Source organism: Lutzomyia longipalpis, chromosome 3 (assembly GCF_024334085.1).
Source record: "Lutzomyia longipalpis isolate SR_M1_2022 chromosome 3, ASM2433408v1".
NCBI lineage: Eukaryota > Metazoa > Arthropoda > Insecta > Diptera > Psychodidae > Lutzomyia > Lutzomyia longipalpis.
In genome coordinates this window covers 10,385,732-10,408,126 of record NC_074709.1, presented here as the reverse complement: position 1 = coordinate 10,408,126, position 22,395 = coordinate 10,385,732, and the positions used below count along the sequence as shown (strand labels likewise).

The window sequence follows — 22,395 nt, the reverse complement described above, 5'->3', positions numbered from 1 at the left end:
TTTCCCCTTTCGTTCGGAAATCCGGATATTTCGAATTTTTTAACGTTTTTTTTTTGGAGAATTTATGCAAAGAATAGACCTGAAACCCTCAAGAATTAATGTTTCCTGTTTATATGAGTCTCTTTGTTACAGGAAAAGCGGAAATTGCGGGAAATTGTGTCTTGATAGCAAGAAAACAGAAAAATCAAAAAAGCCGCCTATAATTTTTGGCACAAACCTCTAATGTTTTCCTATTTGACTTTTACGTTTTTATTAAAGAGTTTTCATCCAAGTTAAAATCTCATAAAAATGCAATTTAACGCAATCCGACTAGGAAGTAGGATATTCCATCGTATTCGTAGTACTTTAGAGTGTATTTCTACACGCAGATCTGTGGATGTCAGATGGGGATTCCCGCGAAAATCTCACTTTGTTCCTGCCCTTCAATTCCCCACAGCTGGCTACAGAGGACATATCCTTTTGGGGAGTTTCTACTTCTGGAACATCTTCAAGACACGCGAAGAGCGCGAGGAGACCCCAGAGGACAAGCTCATAATGACTATTAAGCGATCAATTCTGTGTGTTCAGCGTGGGGAGCACAATAAGGCAGAACAGATGCTTCACGTTGCTCTCCGGATGGCTCAGGAGTTGCAGAGCAAAGATGGAATTACCTACATTTACGACGTGATGGCTAATTTGGCATTGGAACGCGGAGACTTCGAGAAGGCTGAGAAGCTCTTTGTGAATGTTATGCAACGTCTCTTTGGCGATGGTTTCCAGGAGAATCACATAAAAATGCTCCATATTAGCTCCAAAATTGCCCATATGGCTGGTTTGCAGGGGAATCTCGAGAAGGCACGACAGGGCTTCGATTGGACACTACAGAAGCTCGAGGAGAAGCTTCGTGTCCCGAATGTGGAGGAGGATTTGCGGGATCTCCGTGAATTGTGGGGAATGACGAAAAATTGGTACGGACAGACATTGCTGGAGCTTAATAGGCTCACGGAGGCTAAGCAATGCTTTCAGGCAGCATGGGAGGTGTACAGTGAGCTACACGACAAGGTGACAGAGGAATCACTAATGCTACTCAATAGCCTTGGTGTGGTCTGTATGCGCCTCGGGGAGGTTTCCATTGCTGAAGAACATCTCCAGAAAGCCATTGAATTATCCAAAGAAATCCCAGATTTTGTCGAAGCAAATGTCTTTCGGGCAAATCTCGGGCTTGTCTACCTTCAGCAGGGACTCCTGAAGAAAGCCACCGAGATTTGCAGCCTCTCATGGCGTCTCAGCAAGAAAGCCGAAAATGAAACATCCCTGGAGCAGGCAAACTACTGTCTTGAGCAAATTCGCAGCCACCGCGAAGGGAAAACCAAAAACAAATAAAAGATTTTTCATTAAAAAAGAAAAAAAGAATTTTTATTACAATTGTTTTCACTTGTCTCAACTCAAATGCCGGGGATTAGTGCATTTTCCCAGCAATAAAATTCTCCGCTGCGGGATTTTCTCTCTAGTTTTTTTTCTTTACTTTACCTCTAGTATAATGTTTTCTCATTTTAAATGTATATATATAATTTTCTTATATGTTTTTTCTTCCTTTTTCTTCTCACTGTAGAACATCCTTTTAAAAGAGCAATCCATTATCGTCTTTCTAATCTTATTGTATATTAGATTATTTCCTTTTTTTCCCTTTAACTTCTCATCAGTGATTTTTCTGCTCCTTAAATAGCTCCACGCCTTTTACTCCCCCCCCAAAAAAAAACGACATTCCTCCCAGTCGCATGTCCCAAAGAATATAATTTTTTTTTGCACCTTCTCGTCACAAACTGAAATGAAAAATTAAATTAAATTTTATTTTACTTCTTTTCTCTATTTATAACAAGGGGTGTTTAATTGCAGAATATTTAGGTTTTTTATTGCGGATCATTTGAATAGTTCCAGAGATCTCAATATTTTGATTTGAATGAACATGTTTTTCTAAAAAAAAAAAAACGAATAACTCGAAATGGAATAAAAAATTAGCCCTTTAATGGTTGAATTTACTAAATTTCGTCTTGAATTTAGTCCTTTTCAGGCTTCATTTAAATATATTTTTAAACCTCTTCTTCCTCAATCTCTTCCTTTTTAGGACTACAAATTAAATAATAAAATTCGACTTGAATTTATTCTTTTTTTTTTAAGAGTTGAATTTACTACTTTTTGACTTGAATTTACTTGATTTTTATTCCTTTTTTAGGCTCTAATTAAATATTTTTGCCTTATCATCAATAATTGTGCAATATTGGGTTTAATCAGTGTGCTAAAATCCAATATTGCTCAGTTATTGATCATAAGGCAACCAGGACGGTTGAACAATTTTGTGCAAAAGAGAATAAAAAAACCACATATAAAAACATGGAAGACCGCATTACAATCATGAAGGAACAGACGGAATTGGAGCAGCGCTGCAGGGATTTTATGAGGAGGAAGAAAGCCTATGGAGTCTTGGTGGAACGTCTGGAGACGTCTATGCGGACATATGTCCAAAAGATGGATACCCCACTCCAAGGTAACAAATATTTTATACTACTACTACTACTACTGGAACTAAGAAGGCTTCTTTAATATCGCCTTAGTGTTTGTGTGTTCAGTGTTTGTGTGAAAAACGATTTGTGTGGCATTTGAGTGTTTGTGGCTGCAAGGTTTTGATTGAAGGATGCGTGTGGTGTGGAGGCTTGTGATAGAGGATATTGTGGGTAGAAAATATGAGTGAAAGTGGTTGAGGAAAAATAAAGTAAGAGAAAAAATAATTGAGTGCAATTGGGAAAGGCGGGTCCAGGTCTGCACCCAGTCAACCTGTCGGAGTGCAGCCTGGAATTTCCCTACTCATATTTCAGCGGAGAGCGCCATGGCTTCTATAAGCTTTATTATTTTAATGTGGTGGCCAGGCTCTTTTAGGCATGTTGTGTAGTCCAGGTTGCCGAGGATCCTGCTTCTGTGGTCGGAATATTTTCTGCACACGTTTAGGAGGTGCATAACGTCCAGGACGTCGTTGCAAATTTCGCATTGGGGAGGTTGTCCTCCTCTCACCATTTTGAAGCTGTGGGTGAGGCGTGTGTGTCCGATCCTCAGTCTCCCGATGATCGTCTGCTCTCTCCTCGACAATTCAGGTGCAGTTTCTAGACCCTCATTGGTGTATCCCATCAAGGACCCCATTCCTTGTGTGTTTTCCATGATCCACTCTTGGTGGATACGGGAGGTGTGGGAGAATATCTTTGAGAGGAGCCCACTGAGGGGAATTTCGCTGAGATCCTGTGAGATTTTGTTTGCTGCTTCTTTTGCCTCCTGGTCAGCTTTAGTGTTTCCTGCAATTCCCTTATGACTGGGGATCCAGGCCAGCTTAATCCTCCCGCCTGAGGATATTAGTGAGGATCTAATTTTGGTGATTGTGGGGTGGCAGTTTTTGATGTTAAGAATTCCGAGAAGACATGATAGTGAATCAGAAAAGATTACCCAGACCAAATCAGGGATTTCGCTGCAGTGTTCGACGGCCAGACTGATGGCTTTGGATTCTAGCTCAAATATGTTGTACTCATCATCACATTTGCAGTTTACTATATTGGTGTTCATGGAGGTAACAGCAAGGCCTTTCTTTTTGTCATCTGCCGATCCATCGGTGAAAACCATCTGGGAGTGGGTAACATTGAGTTTAGAGCAAAGCTCATCAAAGAGTCCCTTCACCTCTATTTCTGGAGCCGTTTTTAGGTGGAAAGCGGTAAGGGATAGGTCTACCCATTCTTCTTCGAGGAGCCATGGAGCTTCACTGGATACTAGTTTTGGAATTAATGGGTTTTCTCTTAGGAGATTGTTGTGGATGGTATTTACTGCTTCACCAAAGTACCCTCTGAAGTGTAGGGCTTCTTCCGGATTTTTTATCTCATTGTGGCCCAATGTACCAGGAGAACTCAGGATTCGTGCAGCTGTTTTGAAGCATTGGATTTTCCATTGTAGGTCTACAGGAGGAGCACCAATATCGGCCAAGATATTGGGCACCCGTGAAGTTCGAAAAGCTCCAGAAGCTAATCGGAAGCCTTCATTGTAGGATCCTATAAGGGGTTTTATTGAAGTATGACATGCTACAGAGTAGATCTCAGCTCCATAGTTTAGCTTCGGGATGATCCAAGCCTTATGAACGGTTTTAAGGGATTTCCTATGCCCTCCCCATTTTAAACCCGATAGACATCTGAGAATATTTAACTTGTGGCTGCATGCAGTTTTAATATCCTTAATATGTTTTTTGAATTTTAGTTTTCGGTCTAGAGTAACTCCCAAAAATTTATATGATTCTTCATACGGGATGGCGGTGTTTCCAAAGTGGAGTGATTGTCCTAAGCATTTCATCGGGTTTTTCTTACAAAAGTGGACAGCAGCAGTTTTTCTTTTTGAGAATTTAAACCCATTTATTTTTGCCCAATTTTCTATTTCATCAATTTTTGTTTGAAGCTTTTCGTCTATTAAGGATCTATCTTTCCCACTACAGTAGATTGCTATATCATCAGCATATAAAAGGAGATTCACATTAGAGTTGACCGGAAAAAGGTCCTGGATGCTATTTATGCCTATTAAGAATAGGATAACAGATAGAACTCCTCCTTGTGGGGTTCCATTTTCGAACGAGTGTGGGTCTGAGGGTTTTCCATTTACAAAAACCCTAGCTTCCCTCCTTTCCAAATAGAACTCGATAAAAGAAAGTAGATTGCCTCCAATATTCCACTTGATGAGCTGCTTCATAATTGTTGGCTTCCAGATTTTGTCATAGGCTTTTTCTAAGTCGAAAAACACACATGTAGTATGGTGATTTTTGTCCCAGCTTTTGTAGATAGTGTATGTGAGTTTTAGGAGAGAATTTATAGTAGATCTACCCTTTCGGAATCCAGATTGTGATGGAGATAAAAGGCCATGTGACTCGAGTACCCAATTTAATCGAAAGCTTGCCATCCTTTCGAAAACCTTTAATTCACAATTTGTGAGGGATATCGGACGATATTCAGGATTAATTGGTGTTTGGTCCTTGAATTTTGGAATAGGGATAATATTTGCTGAGGTCCAATTGTTAGGGTAAGTTCCTTGAATCCACATTTGATTGAAGAAGTATAGAATACTTTCTTTAGTTTCTTTTGAGAGATTTCTCAGCATATTGTAGGATATATTGTTTGGCCCAGTTGATTTTCCTTTGCTTTTTGTTAGAGCCCCGTCGAACTCTTTTGTGGTGAATGGAAGGTCAAGTTCGGGGTAGTGGTTTCTTTTCGGCAAAGTTGTGATTTCCTGTGAGATAATATTTTTGTTGTGTTTTTGATCAGAAGAGAGTATTGAATCTGAAGAGTGTATAGTGAATCTTCTCCCAAGTGCATCCGCCATTTCTTTCGTGTCTGTGATGATAGCATTGTTTTCTCTAAGAAATTTTATTTGTTGATTGTGGTTGCTTTTTATGGACCTCACTCGTCTCCACATCTCTGCAGTTGAAGTTTCCGGGTTTATCTCCTGAAGAAATTCATGCCAAGATTCTTTCTTTGCATCATTTATAAGATTATCTACTTCCTCTACAGCTCGGAGATATTCATCCCGTTGTGTTGTCATGGGGTGCCTTTTAAAGCGCCTTAGAGCTCTTTTCCTTTCCTTAATAGCATTTTTGATGTCGTTGTTCCACCACGGGACTTTCCTCCTTCTATCATTTCCAGAAATTCTAGGGATTGATTCACAGGCTGCACTGTATATCTTATTGACAATAAATTGATATTGATCTTCTATGCTGGAGTCTAAATCCATCTCATTTAGATTTGAAAGTGATGTAAATCTATCCCAATCTGCTCCTTTCTCGTTCCATTTTTCTACAGGGGAGGGTAGTTGTGGTGCATGTGTTATATCTGAGATGATAATTGGGATATGGTCGCTCCCACAGAGATCACTATGAGTAGTCCAAGTGATATTTCCGGCAAAAGAGTTGTCAGCGATTGATATATCAACTGCATTAAATGTATCATGTGCTAAGGAAAGATTAGTGAATGTACCATTATTCAGGACGACAAGATTTTCCTCTTCTAGGATTTCCTGGATAGCTTTACCCTTTTGGTCGAGCCTGTTACTCCCCCATAAGGGATTTGAGGCATTAAAGTCTCCCATAATTATGAATGGGCGAGGGAGTTGTCGTATTAGGTGGCTAAGTTGATTTTTGGGGAGGTTGTCTTGAGGTCGATTGTAAAATGAAACCAGAGTTAATTTATGAAACCAATTAATTTTTATTGCAATGAATTCTAGAGGGGAATTTATAGTAATTTCTTCATAGTGCCACCCATCTTGAATAAGTAGAGCAACACCGCTGCTTCTTGTCGGGTTCTCAGCAGAGTTGTAAAAGACTCCTGAATAACCTTTGAGGAAGGGTATATTTCCATTATCATTAAGATGTGTTTCTTGCAGGGCGATTGCAACTGGTGAATATTCTTTGATGAGTAGTTCCAGTTCTGGTTTTCTTCTCCAGTAGCCTCGGCAATTCCATTGGATGAAATTGTTGGCCAATTGAGTTCGGGCTGTTGTGATGTTGTTTGAGTTCTGTGATGCGGCAATTGGACTTTGTTGTGTGTTTGTGGATCCATTGTTATCAACTAGATCCATTATAATTGTGATTGGTCAATTGGAGGCCCCTCTCCTGGTCCTGAAGAGTTATGGCCTTCCAAAATGTTTTGTGCGGGGATTGCTAAAATTTTTCGTGGTTGTCGTCTCCCGGGGGAGGTTGGACATTCATTGCAGGAGCCAGAAGAAGATTCTGGACGCCCCCTTTTAAAACCTCTCAGTGGGCTTATCTCCATGGAGGTTGAGGACTCTGTATGAGATGGGGAGGTGCACCTCCCATCCTCAGAGCTCACTTCATAGGGAATTTCTCGAGAGATTTTGTGTTTGTGCGAAATTTTTTCAATTTCATTATTTTGTGTGGTGTTTGAAACATTTTCTGTTTCTGTATTTTGTGTGGTGGGGGTTGGTACCTCCTGTTGTTCATTTGGAGGTGTAGAGGTTTCGTTGATCTCCTCAGCCGACTCAGATGAATCAGCAAATCCTTTGAAACCGCGAGCCTCCAAATCTGCAATATATTTTTTCTGGGATTTGGCCAGGTGGGTGCTTGCTGGGTTAATTGTTTTTGGTGTCTTGTTTTTTGATTTTGGGGATGAGTTTTTCTGGGTGTGTGATTCTGCATTTTTTGTGTGTTTGGATGTTTTCGCCTCATGTGTGTTTTGTGCATCTGATTGTGTGATATTGTCATTATGAGATTGTAATTCTTGTGGATTTTCCGGATTGGATTGATGTGCAGATGTATCAGTGTGGTGTTTGGAGTTTGTTGCATTAGGGCCTTTGTGTGTGAGTGGAGGGGATTGCTTAACAACTTCAGCGAAAGATTTCAAACCCAACTGGTTTATTCTGTCGATAACCGTAGGTTTGGATCCATACTTCTGGAAGAAGAGCTTTCTTGCTGTACCAAGTGATACTTTTTCAGTGACTTTAATAGTGTTGATACCCTCGAGGAGTATGTATTCGGGGCATAGACGATCATAGCTCGGGTGCGAACCGTGGCAATTTACGCAAGACGGGGGATTTTTGCATGGTTGTTCAGAGTGAGCACTCAATTTTAATCCGCACCGACCGCATACTGGTTCTTCAATTTTGCACCACTTTTTTGTGTGGCCCAACACAAAGCATGTGGGGCATCTCATTGGTGATGGGACGTGTAACCGGACGGGAACACGCAAAAAACCGACATCAATTGTTTCAGGGACCTCATCAAGATCAAAAGTGAGCAAGTGTACAGGGGAGTCCACAAGTTTCCCGCATGCATCGCGAGTCTTCATGCATTCGATGTCGGTGATCTTTTGGGACGCGAGGCGCTCCAAGATCTCCTTCTTCTCGATGCCAATTAAATATTTGCAATGGATCCTACCTTGAACAGCATTTTTCTTGTCCTCCTTTACCTCGACCTTGATACCAGCCATGGATGTTGTCTTCTTGATTGAGTCATAATCCTCTTGGGATTTTGGAGTGATTAAAAAGTCGCCACTCGGGAGCCAAGACACGTGGGCAATCCCCGTAGGGGAGAGCACCTGAAGAGCATCATAGGCTTGGAACACATTCAGTTTCTTTAGCTCTTTGTTACCATTGGTAACCAACAGGTGTTTCCCAAATTTTTGGGTATTAAAGAAAGTTTTTGTTGTAAGGGAGGGAAAACCTCCCTTATGAATGTCCGTTAATACATCCATTGGGGGGAGCCCCCCCAAGGGCAAGATATATTATTTATTTATTTAGAAAAATTATTTTTGAATTTAGAGAAAAGGAAGGATTTATTGAGGAATTTGAGTAAGGTTTGTGGGGTTTGCACTTTGCAGCCACTTCACAATTTTTCACTTTTATTCACTTTAGCGCGGACTGATTTTTATATACGCCCGATAGCGACCGAGGTCTAATAGGGACTGAAAATATTTTATAATAAAAATTAATTTTTGTGTTCCTAATTTATTTTAATTTTAATATTTCAGAAAAAGAGGCGATGCGACAGGAGCACCAACGCAAGTTGGTGTGGCTCCGGGACCTAACCCGAGAGCCCCGAGAGCCCTTTATGTTTCTGTGCTCCTCAATCTGAACTATTTTGAGACAAAAAACTAATATTTGGATTTCTTTAGCGAAGCATGTGAATATTAACAAATATTCCGAATATTTCCAAAGATTCGAATAATTAAAATCAGGATAAAAACCCATTTGCTTTAAAACGACAAAAATTCTAAAAATGAATAGACTCCTTTTGTTGAATAAATAAAATGTAATTTTCTAATTAAATATTGTGGAATTTTTTTCCAATCATAAGTTTGCTTTAAGTTTTCTTAAGTAAAATTTAAGATTTCTTAAGATTATAGAGATTTTTTAAAGAATTTCTTAAGTTTTCTTAAGCAAAAGTTAAGATTAAAAATTTTAAAATTTCTAAAGATTTATTTATTTATGTCTTAAGAATTCTCAATTTTTCTTAAGAAAAATTTAAGATTTTTTAAGTAGGTATTCTTGGATGAAAGTTAGGATTTCTTAAGTAAAGCTGAATCGGGCTAAATTTCATATGAATGGCTACATTGAGCCCATACAAAGTTAGCCGACTTAGCCGTTTTTATTTTACAATGTAGTCCTCGATATTTTTCTTGATCATCTTTGGGCATTGAAAAAAAATGCGTTTAGCCCGATTGAGTTAGACTTAAGAAATCTTAAACTTTCGTCTAGGAATCCTTTTAAAAAATCTTGAGGTTTTCTTAAGGACACATAAATAGTCTTTAGAAAATTAAAAGTCGGGCTTAAAATTTATGTCGGACCTTAGGTTCTAAGTCAGTTTTTTCAAGTCTTACTTACAAATTTGTAAATAGGTCTTAAATTTGTAAGTCGATCTTGATATTTTTAAGTCAGATTAAGTGTAATCAGCAAACTTTTCAATTTTTTAAGTTTTAATAAGTGCATCTGACAATCTCTAAACATAAAAATTTGTAAAATTTATTGAAAAATATGCAATTTGTTAATCTGACTCAAAAATTTTAGGACCGACTTACAAACTTTAGGACTGACTTAAAATTTTCAAGTCAGACTTAAAAAAACTGACTGAAAACCTTAAGATCGAATTAAAAACCGACGTAAATTTTTAAATCCGACTGATTAGTGAATTCCGCCCTGAAATCTCAAAATTTCTTAAGAACTCTTTACTTTCGCTTAAAAAAACTTAAAACATCTTAAGTTATCCTTAAAAAAAAAACTTGAGAAATCTTAAGAAGTCAAGATTGTCTGAGAAATTGAGGAAAATCAGCATAGTTATGCTTTCCAGCATCAATAATAATTCCATCAGGCTGCTGCACAATCTAATTGATTTTCTCTATGGCAACATTTTGTCTTTATCAGCAACAAGGGAGGAGGAGTTTCTTATCATGATTTTTTTCTCCTAAACTGACTTTGATGTTGTAAATATTTATGTGCATTATCAGCATTACATAATGATCACACAAATTAGCAAAATTTGCTTGCAAATTGCATGAAAAAAATGATAAATAAAAAAAATATTGTCATTCAACTTACGGATCTTTGTGATGAATCCCCCCCCAGTCCACATTCTTCCTCTGCTTGCTTCTTCTTCTTTTTTTCTTCATTTAGCGCGGAAGCCCCCAGGCCGAGGAGAGAGTTGGAGTATCATTGGTGGCGGGGGTATTGGCTCCCAGTCCAAAATCCGGGAAATCCTCATGTGAGGACGTATTGGGTGCCTTCTTTTGCCATGGGGCCCCCTTCACCACGAAACCCTTGGGCGGCTGACCAGCAGACTCGCCGCCGGAGCGATGATTAAGGCCACTTTTCGTGAGCGCCTCCTCAAACACGTCACTCACACTCATTGGCTGATAGGCCGGCTGTGCATCTGCCACATCCTGCAGATACTCCTCCTCAAGATTAAGTATGTAATCCTTGCACTCAGCCACTGCATCCTCATTGCCAACAATTGTGACAACATTCGGATTTGCATCACCTGTCTTGGGGAATTTCACCTCAACCTTAAATTCATCCATTATGCGCCGAATATTGCGTCCACGTTGCCCAATGAGACGCGGATAGATGCGTACGTCAACTTCTACAGTCTCCTTGGCGAGGTTATTCAGTGCATTTGCAATTTTCATTATTGCATCGCGAGCTGCATACGCAGCGTGCTCATACCTTTACGCGGGAAAGAAAAAATCAAAACTTTTGTTAGAAAACAAACAAATAAAAAGAAAAGAATTTGCGTGAAACTAACCCCTGGATGGTGATAATATTGTCAGCTGCATCATCTTTCTTAGGGAAGGAAATCTGTACACCGTGATCAGCACGAATTTGATTGATGACATTCCCTTTGCGTCCAATAATCTTGGGATGGTAGTCTGAATCAATTTCAATCTTTAGCTCAAATGATCGCAGCTCACGATCCTTCCTATCTTGCTCCAGCTCCTCAACACGCTTCAGTACGGCCTCCTTGGCATCCTCCACATTTGCAGCCGCCCCAGTGATCTTAATCACATCGGACTTCTGATCAGGCGGTGAAAGTTCAATGTGTACATCATACTGATGCATTAGCTCACGCACATTCTGCCCCTTTTGCCCAATAATTGACCGATGCAAATCGAAGGGAACATTAATTTCCTGCGTGATGGGAATTAAATCAAATAGTGCCTGCTTGGCGGCTTCGCACTTCTCACTATTGCCCGTAATCTTGATCACATCGCACGTACGGACACCAGCCTCCTCAGCTGGAGCACCACCAGTGGCACCCCCATCGCCACCATTGAGCTCCGTCATTGATTCAGCACTATTGAGCTCACGATCGGGGAATTTAATTTGCACATCATACCGTGCCGTGATCTCTTGCACCTTTCGCCCTCGTGATCCCATAACAGTACGATGATGACGCTGTGGGATTACGCATTCAATTGTCACCTACACAGCGCGAAAGGATTCAATGAGAAAGACAAGAAAAATATAATTTAGTTTAGAAGAAAATGCTTTTCATGAGCTTCATCATTGTAGCCCATTAAGTTCTCGCCCCTAGATCCCTTTGTAAATTAATAAAATGTTTTAAGATAGTCAAAGAGGATTCATTTCTGTGATCTCTGAACTATTTTTAGATAATTTTTTGGACTTGATGTTCTCGAAATATTCAACTCCCGGAAAAAACCTATTTTGACCTCTTACGAATGTCCTGGGCACAAATTCTCTAAGAGGGAAAAACTCCCGTGATAAACTCCTGAAGGATTTAGCGCTTTAAAAGAAACGTGAAAACCGGGAAAATCTTACGAGAGTTTATCACGGATGTATTATTTTTCTTAGAGAATCAAGATCACGTAGTTTTCCTCACTTTTTCCTGCAAAAAACCTTCGGGAGTTTATCACGAGAGTTTTTCACTCTTAGAGAATACAGCTCCTGTAAAGGATCACGTCCAAATTTTTGTATATTTCGAGAGCTACAGTGGTGCCAAATAAGAATTCATTGTAGAAATATTTTAAAAAATTTACAAGTTTCCATAATTTCACTCCCGGAATTTAACACAAAAACTCCCGGACAAAAAAATTAACCAAAAAAGTTTAGAGGTTAGGTAATTGCGGAAAAATTGCATCTTTTTTGCAAGATATCCCATTTTCCATGGTCGAATGTGAAACTAGGATAACTATAGAATCTTAAAAGTCACACCCGGAGAGCAACTTGAAGTTTGTACACTTTTCTTCCAGGAATGGTTTGATGTGTTCCCGGAAAGTGCCATAAGTGGATGGAAGTTGTGCAGTGATCCTGACCATTGCATCAGGAAGGTTCTAAGGAATCTTAAGAACTTCCTTTTCAACACCCGGCTGATCCTTGATTCCATTTAGGGATCAAAATCTGAGTCTATAAAAATGCTTCACGCAATTGCAAAGATGACTTCCTAAATGGACAAATTTGGACCCCAAAATGACATCAAAGATCAGCTGAGTGTTGAAAAGGAGATTCCTAAGATCCCTTAGAAACTTCCTAATGCATTGGGCAGGATGACTACACAACTTCCAGCCACTTATGGCACTTTCCGGGAACATATCAAATCGTTCCAGGAAGAAAAGTGTACAAACTTCAAATTGCTTTGTATATTTCGGGAGCTACAGTGGTACCAAATAAGAATTCATTGTAGAAATATTTTAAAAAATTTACAATTTTCCATAATTTCACTCCCGGAATTTAACACAAAAACTCCCGGACAAAAAAGTTAATCGGGGAAATCATCTAAACGGATGGAACCCGTAATAAAATTAAATAAAAAAAAAAGTTAACCAAAACAAATTTAGAGGTTAGGTAATTGCGGAAAAATTGCATCCTTTTTGCAAGATATCCCATTTTTTTCATGATCAAATGTGAATCTAGGATAATTGTAGAATCTTAAAAGCCACACCCGGATAGAATTTGAAAAGAATCTTGTCCAGGAAAATTCGTGAAAAGTTAAGTAAGATTCCTACTTTACCTGATTTTCCAAATTATGGATGAGCTCCTGAATGCGCTGCTTGGCTGCATCAATGCAATTTCGTGCCCCTTTGAGTGTCACACGATCACTATCGACACCCGGACGCGGGAAGGAGATGAGCAAACCACCGCATTCCTCAGCAATACGATGTAACACCTCACCGCGTTTTGCCACAAAGTACCGATGATGCTTGGGATCCACAGTGATCTCATCCTCAACAATATTATCAATATCCTTGATAATAAGCTCAAGTTGCTGCCGTGCCGCCTCTACGCTATCCTTGCGCCCAATAATGGTGATCACCTCCTTATCCTCATCGGTGCTTGTTGGGAAGACAATACGTGCCCCCGTATTGTCACGAATCTTCCTAATTGATGCCCCATTCTTACCAATGAGAAATTTATGATGTTGCTGCTTTGCACGCACTTCGGCCGTAAAGGAGCTCTGCTGACGTTCGTTGCTCATCTCAATTAGTTGTTGCTTCGCCTTCTGCACATCCTCCTTTGGCCCGCGAATTGTGACTTTGTCACTCTTCGATTCGGGACTTGGGAATTTTATTGACACATTCCCACATTCCTCCATGATGGAAGAGATGAGCTTACCACCAGCACCAATGATAAAGTTATAATATTCTGGCGGAATTACAATTTCCTCAGTCACAATATCACTCAGCTCATCCTGAATCTTCTTGATGCGATCACGTGCCTCCAGAACATTCTCCTTCTTTCCCGTAATCATGATCACCTGTATTCGTTTAGAGAATAATAGAAATCAAAGCTTTCCCATTAGGTAGGATTTTATGGGGATTTTTATTCAATATCGCCCGCAGTTTTTGTGTGGAGTGAAGTTCTATTGATCTCACTTTGATTTTGTGTGATTGTTTTTTGTGCGATTTTATTTTTTGTGTGTGTGCACTTCTCTGTGCACACATTATTTTGTGCGAAAGAGAGGAATGGGAAGGAAACCGGTATTAGGAAACGCTTGGCCAAGGAAAGGTAGAAAATCTACCCAGCAGGGAATCGAACCCGCTTCGTAGCGATATTGGGTATGATCAAATCGGAGCGTTAGCCGATTGACCTATCGCCACCCTAGCTTTCCCATTAAAGCTTCACAAAAAAAAGGAAAGAAAAGATCTCACCTCATTCTCATCCCCTTCGGCTGGCAAGTCAATTTTCGTGTGTGTCTCATCGCGAATCTTCTTGATGTTGGCACCACCTTTCCCAATGATAAACTTGTGGAATTGCTTGAAAATTGGCAATTCCATAATGAATGATGACTCCTGAAGATCCTTGACAATTTTGAGCAAATGCTTACTGCACCGATCAACGTCATCCTTGGGCCCACGGAGTTTCACGATGTCTGTCTTATCATTGAGATTGGGAAACATAATTTGCACCTGCTTAAAGCGCTCGCGAATCTCCTTGATATTCTCCCCCTTTGCACCGATAATTGTGCGGAAGAGACGATGATCAATTATTACGTCTTTTTCCTTTTCATTCTCCAACTTTTCAATCTTCTCCGTTAGCTCCTTCTCCGCCTTGAGCACCCCATCAATGGGACCCTCAATCCGGATGCGATTCAACCCATCCTTCTCCTCAATATTAATCACCACATCCAGCTCATCCTTCAAACGATTAATATTCGTACCAGCCTTACCAATGATGTGCTTGTAGTGCTTCGGATTGACAGTCATATCGCGGTATGTGAGCTTATTCACGTAATCATCGACAATTGCGGACAACTGCTCACTAGCCTTGTTCACCTGTTTCAAGGACAAATGTTATCGCAAAATCTTCAAGTATAGTAAATCATTTTTGTAGTTTTTTACCTGATCAGGTGGACCTTCGATCTTGATACGATTGTCCCCAAATTCAACGTGAACATTGACAAATTCCGCACTGAGCTCCTTAATGTTTGCCCCTTTGCGTCCAATGATGTACTTGTGGATCCATGCTGGTGCATTAATCTGCACACTCTTGACGCTATTGGCTTTAGCACAAACCGTACTCAGGGCATCTCCCAGATGCTCCTGCGGTCCACGCAGAATAATGGTGTTCGTGGTGGAATCATTGGGTGGAATTTCAACGGACACACCGGTGAGTTGGAGAATTTCCTGAATGGTCGATCCACGATTTCCCGACACATATTTATGCTGCTCTCGTGGCACCTCCATGCTCACCGTTGTGCACTTGCTCTCCATCTCCTTGTAGATCGCCTCAATGCGAGACTTGGCCTCAAAAACGCCCTCCTTCTCACCCGTAATGATGATCTCATCCTTCATCACGGACTGCGGTGGAACGTTAATACGTGCCCCAGTCTCCTCAATCATCTTATTGAGGTTCTCATTGAAGGGACCAAGAATAAAGGGATGATAGACCTTCGGCACAACAATCTTCTCCATTGCCTTGCGACTCTGCTCATCACTAATGGTCTTTATCTCATGTTCTGCCTTCTCGATGCCCTCCTTTGTGCCAGCAATTGTAATGAGGTCACTATCTTCGGAGATATTGGGTACGGAAATCTTAGTAGACGTCACCTTCTCCAGCTCCTTGAGACGTTCACCCTTCTTCCCCAAAATCCACCGATGATGCTCCTTCGGGATGGGAATTTGCTTACTCGCTTGCGTTTGGAAGTGAACGAGAATCTTGCGACGTGCATCAAGAACCTCCGAATGCTTGCCCGAAATCAAGAAAGTCAACGAGAGATCCTTTCCACTTGAAATCTCAATATGTGCCCCAGTGTCCTTCATGATGTTCTGACACGTGCGCAGAGATTCACCTTCACCAAATTTCTCCGAATCAAACTTGCGCTCGCTATACGGGACACGAAACACCTGTCGAGAATTTTTTTCTCACATTACAAAAAAGTCTTCTAACATTCTAATTTTTCTTTGTGTGTGGTTAGTTCTCGCCCCTAGATCCCTTTGTAAATTAGCAAAATATTTTTGGATAGTCAAAGAGGATTCATTTCTGTGATCTCTGAACTATTTTTGGATAATTTTTTGGACTTGATGTTCTCGAGATATTTAACTCCCGGAAAAAAGTTATTTTGATCTCTAACGGATGTCCTGGAAAGGATCATATCCAAATTTTTGTATAGTTCGGAAACTACGGTGGTAACAAATAAGATTTCATTGAAGAAATATTTAAAAAATTTTCACAATTTTCCATAATTTTACTCCCGGAATTTAACACAAAAACTTCCGGACAAAAAAAATTTAGAGGTTAGGTAATTGTGGAAAAAACGTATCCTTTTTGCAAGATATCCCATTTTCCATGATCAAATATGAAACTATGATAACTATTGTGGCGCCCTGCATGGGAAGGGCGCCACAAGGGACTCTGGTCAACTCCCCCAGTAACCTCAACCCTCGTCATCACTTGAAATTACAGAGCACTTCACACTCACAGCTATCTCCGAACAAGGCTGAGCTACGACTAACTCTACTCTCATCATCACTCTCTACTATTCTCTCATATAATTATTCTCTCTGTGCTCTCCTACATTCTCTTGTGGATTCTTATACTCTTTCGCCTATTTCTAGGTTTGTAACCTGAGGGCAGAAGATCGTCGTCAAGGGGTGGGCAGCCGTTACAGTTACTGCCAATCTAAGGGTACTCACTCTATGAGCATGTTAATATTTGCTGGATAGTGAGTCGGGCGCTACAATATAAGGCGGAATTCACTACTCAGTCGGGCTTAAAATTTTAAGTCGGTCTTAAGGTTTTAATAAAATAAAATAAATAAAATAAACAATTAAAATAAAATAAAATAAAAAAAATAAAATGAAATAAAAATATTATAATAAAGTCCTTTTCAGTCCTTTACCTTAATGGGGTCATTTTCAGTTAATTCTACTGCGCTATCAAGTCTAGGACTTCCTTATAATATTTTTATTGTATTTTTTTTTTATTTTTTCTTTAGTTTTATTTAATTTTTTTATTTATTGTTTTATTAATTTTATTTATTTTTTATTTTATAAAAATTTTAAGACCGACTTAAAAAAATCTGACTTAAAACCTTAAGACCGACTTAAAATTTTAAGTCCGACTGAGTAGTGAATTCCGCCCTAGAATCTAAAAAGTCACACTCGGTCAAAATTTAAAAGAATATCTGTCCAGGAAAATTCAATGAAAATCATCAATTTTTTGCTTAGAAAAGTAAGCTCTGCTTAATGGGTTAGTAAGTTCCTAGAGTCGGAAATCATCAAGGAGGTGCTCTGAAAATTAATTCACTTACTTGAGTCACAACGCTGCTTCCAACTCTCATGGTTGTTGCATTATGGATTGGCGGTGCCGGGGTTGAACTCTCGGGGAGAGCCGGGAATAAATCGTCGTAGTTAAAACCAGCTGCCGAATGTTCGGCAATCGGTAAAGTACCTAAAATATTTTATTTATTTATTTATTTTTTAAAACAAAATTCTAACTTAGAAAACTCCAAAAATTGAGAAATAATTAATTAAAAAAAGAAAAAAGAAATGTAAAACATACCAGAAATTTCCTCCATCCTTGCTAATGTTTAGTCTGAATTCAGAAGAGTAGAGTCCTATTCCAATCCAAGTCGTTACAGTAGCACTAGAAGAAAAAATAAATAAATAAAATATCTTTAGGCATTTTTTCAACTAATATAATTTATTTCTGGAAAATGTAAAATTTACTCGCGAAAATGCGTGGTAAAGACACGAAAAAGAAATGGCAAAAGTAGAAGTAAAACCGTACAGACAGCAGGTAGACTTGGGACTTTAGGTCAAGGGCCACGTGGAGAGAGAATAAAACACATTTTGAACTTCCGTCGCGTTTTTTTCTGTTTTTATTACTCAAAAAAGAAAAATTAAAAAAAAAGCACACACACCGGGAGGACAATGCACATCCACAGTGGGGCAAGTAAAAACAGCTTTGCAATTTTTTTTTATTTCCTTTTAAATCATTTCTCTTTTTCTTGCCATTTACTTTTTTTTAAAGAAATTTATTCATGATTTTTCTTCTCTTTTTTTTTTGCTATTTAAAGACCACTCAACGCTTCTTTTTTTTACATTTCCTTTTTGTTTAAATGATTCTGCAGTTATGGCATTGCTTTGCTATATAGGAAGAAGAGGTTGATGAACTCTCGAAAACTCCTTTCAATTTGCCACCCATTGCATTGAGGGTCTATAACATTGTGCATTATGTACTTGTATGTAAATTTCTTTCTTATAATCTACATGCCAAACCAAACAACTAATAATTTTGCTTTCTCGCGTAATTTGAGAGATTTTTTTCAGAAGTTTCTTTCAAAAATATTTCTCAATGGTATCTTCCAACACATAGGGATGAACATTTGGATTGAGACGTTCCACAGGATACCCATTGCGATCAATTACAAATATAGTGAAATTGCAATTAATGAATCCACCCATATTCCCCGGACGTTCTGCTTTGAGGAATTTATACAGTGTTGACACCTTTGACCCGTTGACCTGTTGCAAAGAGTTTAAAAAAAATCTGTATCAGAGATGATCCAAAAGGAAAAAAGGATAAAAAAAGAGAATTAAGAATAAGAGAACTAACATCAATTTCTTGGAATAAATCACCAACACGGAGGTGCTCTCTTTCGATCATATTCACGATTTCACTCATGGAATTCCTTGGGCCAAATTGCGAGCACGGGAACAGGAGAATGGCAAAATCGTGATCCTCGTACTTTCGATTGAGTGTATCCAATTGTTTGAATTTACCCAATGTGCCAGCATCATTTGACGATATGTTCACAATCAGACACACTTTCCCCTTGTACACCTCCAACGGAACTGCATTCCCATTCGCATCGATCTCGCGAAAGTCAAAGATGGATTTTGGTGTTGGCATTGACGTCATTTGATCCGCAATATCCATTTCTTTTTCTTCTCTATCTGCTCTCTATCTTCCTCAAAGGTAACTTCTCTTCAATAGGTGAATCCTCTTTTTTTCTCTTTTATTAATCGTCTTCTTCTATGTGCTAATTCACCACCAAATAAAACACTTTTTCTCTTCTTTTTTTTTTAAGAATAAAAGAGCACAAGACACCAACTTTTCACGACAAATGCACTTATTCGACTGTGAGTCCACAAAAGACAAGACATGTATTTTATAATGGCAACGCCAATTGCTTGGATGTGCCACTAATTCACCAGAATAAATTTAATTACAATTAGTATAGAGACATGTTTTTTTTAATTTAAATTTATTCTAGTTATTCTATTCGTGGTTGTTTTAGCACTTCCTGGCTTTTGTTACCTTTCCCACACCCTGGTCTTGCAATAGATTTCTTTCTAATTTCATCTTTTTCTCTTTTATTTAGAACTTTATTCTTTATATTTCAAAATATTTTACAGGTCAGCGTATGACCCAATAGACCTTAAAGGGTTAACGGGTAGATTCTGATAAAAATCTTTTCTTTTCCTTTCTTTTTTTATTTACAATTCGTCAGTTATAGGATTTTAGGTATTCTGGGAAAAATCTTAAAAGATTTTAACATTTTATTTCTTTCTTCAATCAACTTTTCAAAATAAAATTTCTTTTCCAGTGATCTTTAAAGATCTTTCTGTTTTCTTGAAAAACAATAATTAATTGTTTAACTTTTATTAAACGACATTAGAACGATTTAAAAACATAAACTGTCAAAATCTTAGAACATCTTTTAACTTGTTAGAAAATAAAAGAAAAGATTTTTATCAGAATGAACCCTTTTTGAGTTTTTTCTACAAGAACAAAGAAAAAATATCCCAATAAGGGAAAAAGAATAAAAAATGACTATTGGCCAGCCGGGTAAACATTAATGACACGATCAACTATTTTACTATACGTCGCGTAAAAAAACGATTTTATAACTTTTTTTTCGCATTTAGAGAGATATTTCAATTAGAGGATGTATTATGTAACTCTACGAGCTGCTCTGTGGCTAAAAAAAATGTTCGTACAGCTCTCTAGCACCTCGGAAAGTTGTATAATACACCCTAAGAATAGAAGCATAGACCAGCTGGGTAATTTATTTTTTACATGACTAAAAATTTTCTACACGTTATTACTTTTTAACGTGTTAATGATTTTGGTTTTGAAATAATTAAAAACCAAAAAAAATCAATTAAAAATCAAGATTTTGAAACCTTGTCTCAGTGATACCAGTCAATTAATTAATTGACTTTTATACGTAAAAAAAAAAAACAAAATCACCAAAAAATATTTTAAAAAAAAAAGTGTTTTAGTAGTAAAATATTATTAGATTTTTGCTGCTAAAAATTGTCCAAAGAACTAGACTTTAATATGATTTTCTTTCGAGTTCGAATCTCTTTAATTACTAAATTGCCCCAGTCTCCTCTATATAGCAGTTTTAACTGACTATGTATTGGGACAGGCAATTCGTTTATTTTATCGAATTATTTAACTGAATTTACGAATAGTATTTTTATCAATGAGTTTTACAAATTGTCGTTAATTTATTGTGTGCAAGCATGACTTGCAATATGATTTATCGTTTAAGTAATTGTCGCAGAACAGTGGTTTTTATTTTATATAATCGACATTATTTAACACCGAAAAAATACAATTTTATGATAACAATTATGTGGTTAAGATAAGATTGTGCATCTGAGAAAATAAAAAAGAGCTTTCTTTCTTTTATTTTGCTTATAAACACACAATAACTGATTTTTGCAATCTTAAGGTGTTAACAATTTTAGAGGCATTATGTACCTTCCTTCTCAGTTTAAGTGTCTACTATGTATTCTAAATATTTAGAAGATTCAATTGATTCAATAATGATTTATGATTTAAAAATAATTTTCTTAAATTGAACAAAATAAATCATTTATAAAAGTAGGGAAGATGAAAATTTCTTTCAGATTTTCTTTAAAGAAAAAAAAATGAATATTTTAATGCAAAACAAGAAATCAAATTATTAGCAAAAAATATATATTTATTATCTTAGTTTTTGACTAAAGATTGATCAATCAAAAATGGTACAGAGTTTAAAAATTTTAATTTTAATTTTTCTTTATATTACATTCTCTAAAATAAAAACAAAGAACAATTTAAAAAAAAAATCCTATTAAAGCAGTACGTTCATAATAATGAAAATACGTACAGGATTAAGGTCCTGAAGGACTTGGCTCTGCGTATCCCTTTAAATATTTCCTTATAAGTCAAATAATAAAAAATTAAATTGAAAATCAAAAACTTTCTTCGAAAAATAAAAATAAAACAAAAAGAACCTCACACAATCTTTAAAAAAATAAATCATAGAATATCCTTAAATTTTTTTTCCATTACAGTGGGACCCCAGTACAACGACCACTCGGATGTACTCTTCACACTCATTATTTTCAATGCGCGAGAGTAGTTCAACCAAGCCGTCGTTGTACTGGGGTCCCACTGTAGTTATTAGAAAAAAATTAATAAATAGCCACACATTATACAGGGTTCAATCACTTCAATCCTAAACCTCAAAATTAATTCAAAAGAAAAGTTCTGAAAATGTTTACAATAAAAAAGGATAAAGGAGGAGGGTATTGCACTCCTGCCACCTCAAGTGTGATGAGAAATAAAACTAGGAGAGAGATAAGGACGACAATGAGATGAGATCTGGGAGCAGTAGCAGAGTAATATTGAGAGTCTGGTGAATGTCCGATACACGTGGCAACAGAGGCAGGCAGGCACACAAGATAAGAAAACTCCGAATGTCTTTCTTTTGCCATTTTACGCAACCTCCGGTCCGCGATTTTTCACCTCTCTCGTTCACTTTTCCTCCTGCCTTTGTACCCAAAAGTCCCCCACATAGCGTCCCGGAAACCACGACGACACATCCTCTGACCACAATGGGACGTTCCCCGGGGGAACTTTGTGGTCTCTTCGTGGTGCTAACGCGAAGAAATTTCTCGTGACGTGGTCATGGAGAAAAGGCAAGTTTTTTCTTTGGGCACCTCACGCACACATAAAATGCTATTTTGAGATGCTCACGAAGCCCGGGGAATGCCAATTGTTGCCCCAAAATGCCCCACAGGTGGAAAATATGTTGCAAAAAACATAAAATACTCACTCTACTGCCTCCAGTAAGTCCGGTTTAGAATAAGATCAAGTTCACAAATCCAGCTTGAATTCCACCTACGTGTCAAAGTCCTGAAAGCACGTCGTACAATTATTGCATTAAAACCTGATGAAATAGTCACAGTTTCATGGCAAAGGGTACACAAATACAATAAATGATCAATGGGGAATGGAATTAATTATGTAAGTGATGGGAAACGCACCGGGAGATTGAGAAAATTCCTCAAATATGCGATGCAATGAGAAAAAAATTCCTCATAGACAAGACCACCCTGAGACACTTTACAAAATGGATGTTTGTAGTACTTTTGAAAAAAA

At 38.0% G+C, this 22,395-nt stretch overlaps 3 protein-coding genes across 4 annotated transcripts; 1 reads left to right on the top strand and 2 right to left on the bottom strand.

Annotated features, from left to right (window-relative positions):
- The first annotated feature begins 240 nt into the window (after nucleotides 1-240).
- Nucleotides 241-1,389, top strand: LOC129791936 (tetratricopeptide repeat protein 19 homolog, mitochondrial). The gene has a single exon (XM_055830606.1). It carries the CDS (start codon nucleotides 289-291, stop codon nucleotides 1,360-1,362), a length of 1,074 nt encoding a protein of 357 aa, XP_055686581.1. The 5' UTR covers nucleotides 241-288; the 3' UTR covers nucleotides 1,363-1,389.
- Nucleotides 1,367-22,395, bottom strand: LOC129791794 (vigilin). Of its 2 annotated transcripts, XR_008750744.1 has the most exons (10): nucleotides 22,281-22,395; nucleotides 22,070-22,149; nucleotides 17,512-17,595; nucleotides 17,261-17,400; nucleotides 14,850-15,854; nucleotides 14,160-14,783; nucleotides 13,022-13,765; nucleotides 10,799-11,475; nucleotides 10,096-10,719; nucleotides 1,367-1,802 (listed from the first exon to the last, which is right to left on the bottom strand). XR_008750744.1 is itself a non-coding variant. In XM_055830300.1 (9 exons), exons 3-9 carry the CDS (start codon nucleotides 17,525-17,527, stop codon nucleotides 10,167-10,169), a joined length of 3,759 nt encoding a protein of 1,252 aa, XP_055686275.1. In that variant the 5' UTR covers nucleotides 17,528-17,595; nucleotides 22,070-22,149; nucleotides 22,281-22,395; the 3' UTR covers nucleotides 7,142-10,166. The 2 variants fall into 2 exon arrangements, 1 of the variants encoding a protein (XP_055686275.1); XM_055830300.1 differs by lacking the exon at nucleotides 1,367-1,802 and having other exon boundaries at nucleotides 7,142-10,719.
- On the bottom strand, nucleotides 17,800-21,234 carry LOC129792000 (uncharacterized). Its single transcript, XM_055830711.1, has 2 exons — nucleotides 18,568-21,234; nucleotides 17,800-18,476 (listed from the first exon to the last, which is right to left on the bottom strand). The coding sequence occupies exons 1-2, from the start codon at nucleotides 18,889-18,891 to the stop codon at nucleotides 18,291-18,293; spliced, it is 510 nt and encodes a 169-aa protein (XP_055686686.1). The 5' UTR covers nucleotides 18,892-21,234; the 3' UTR covers nucleotides 17,800-18,290.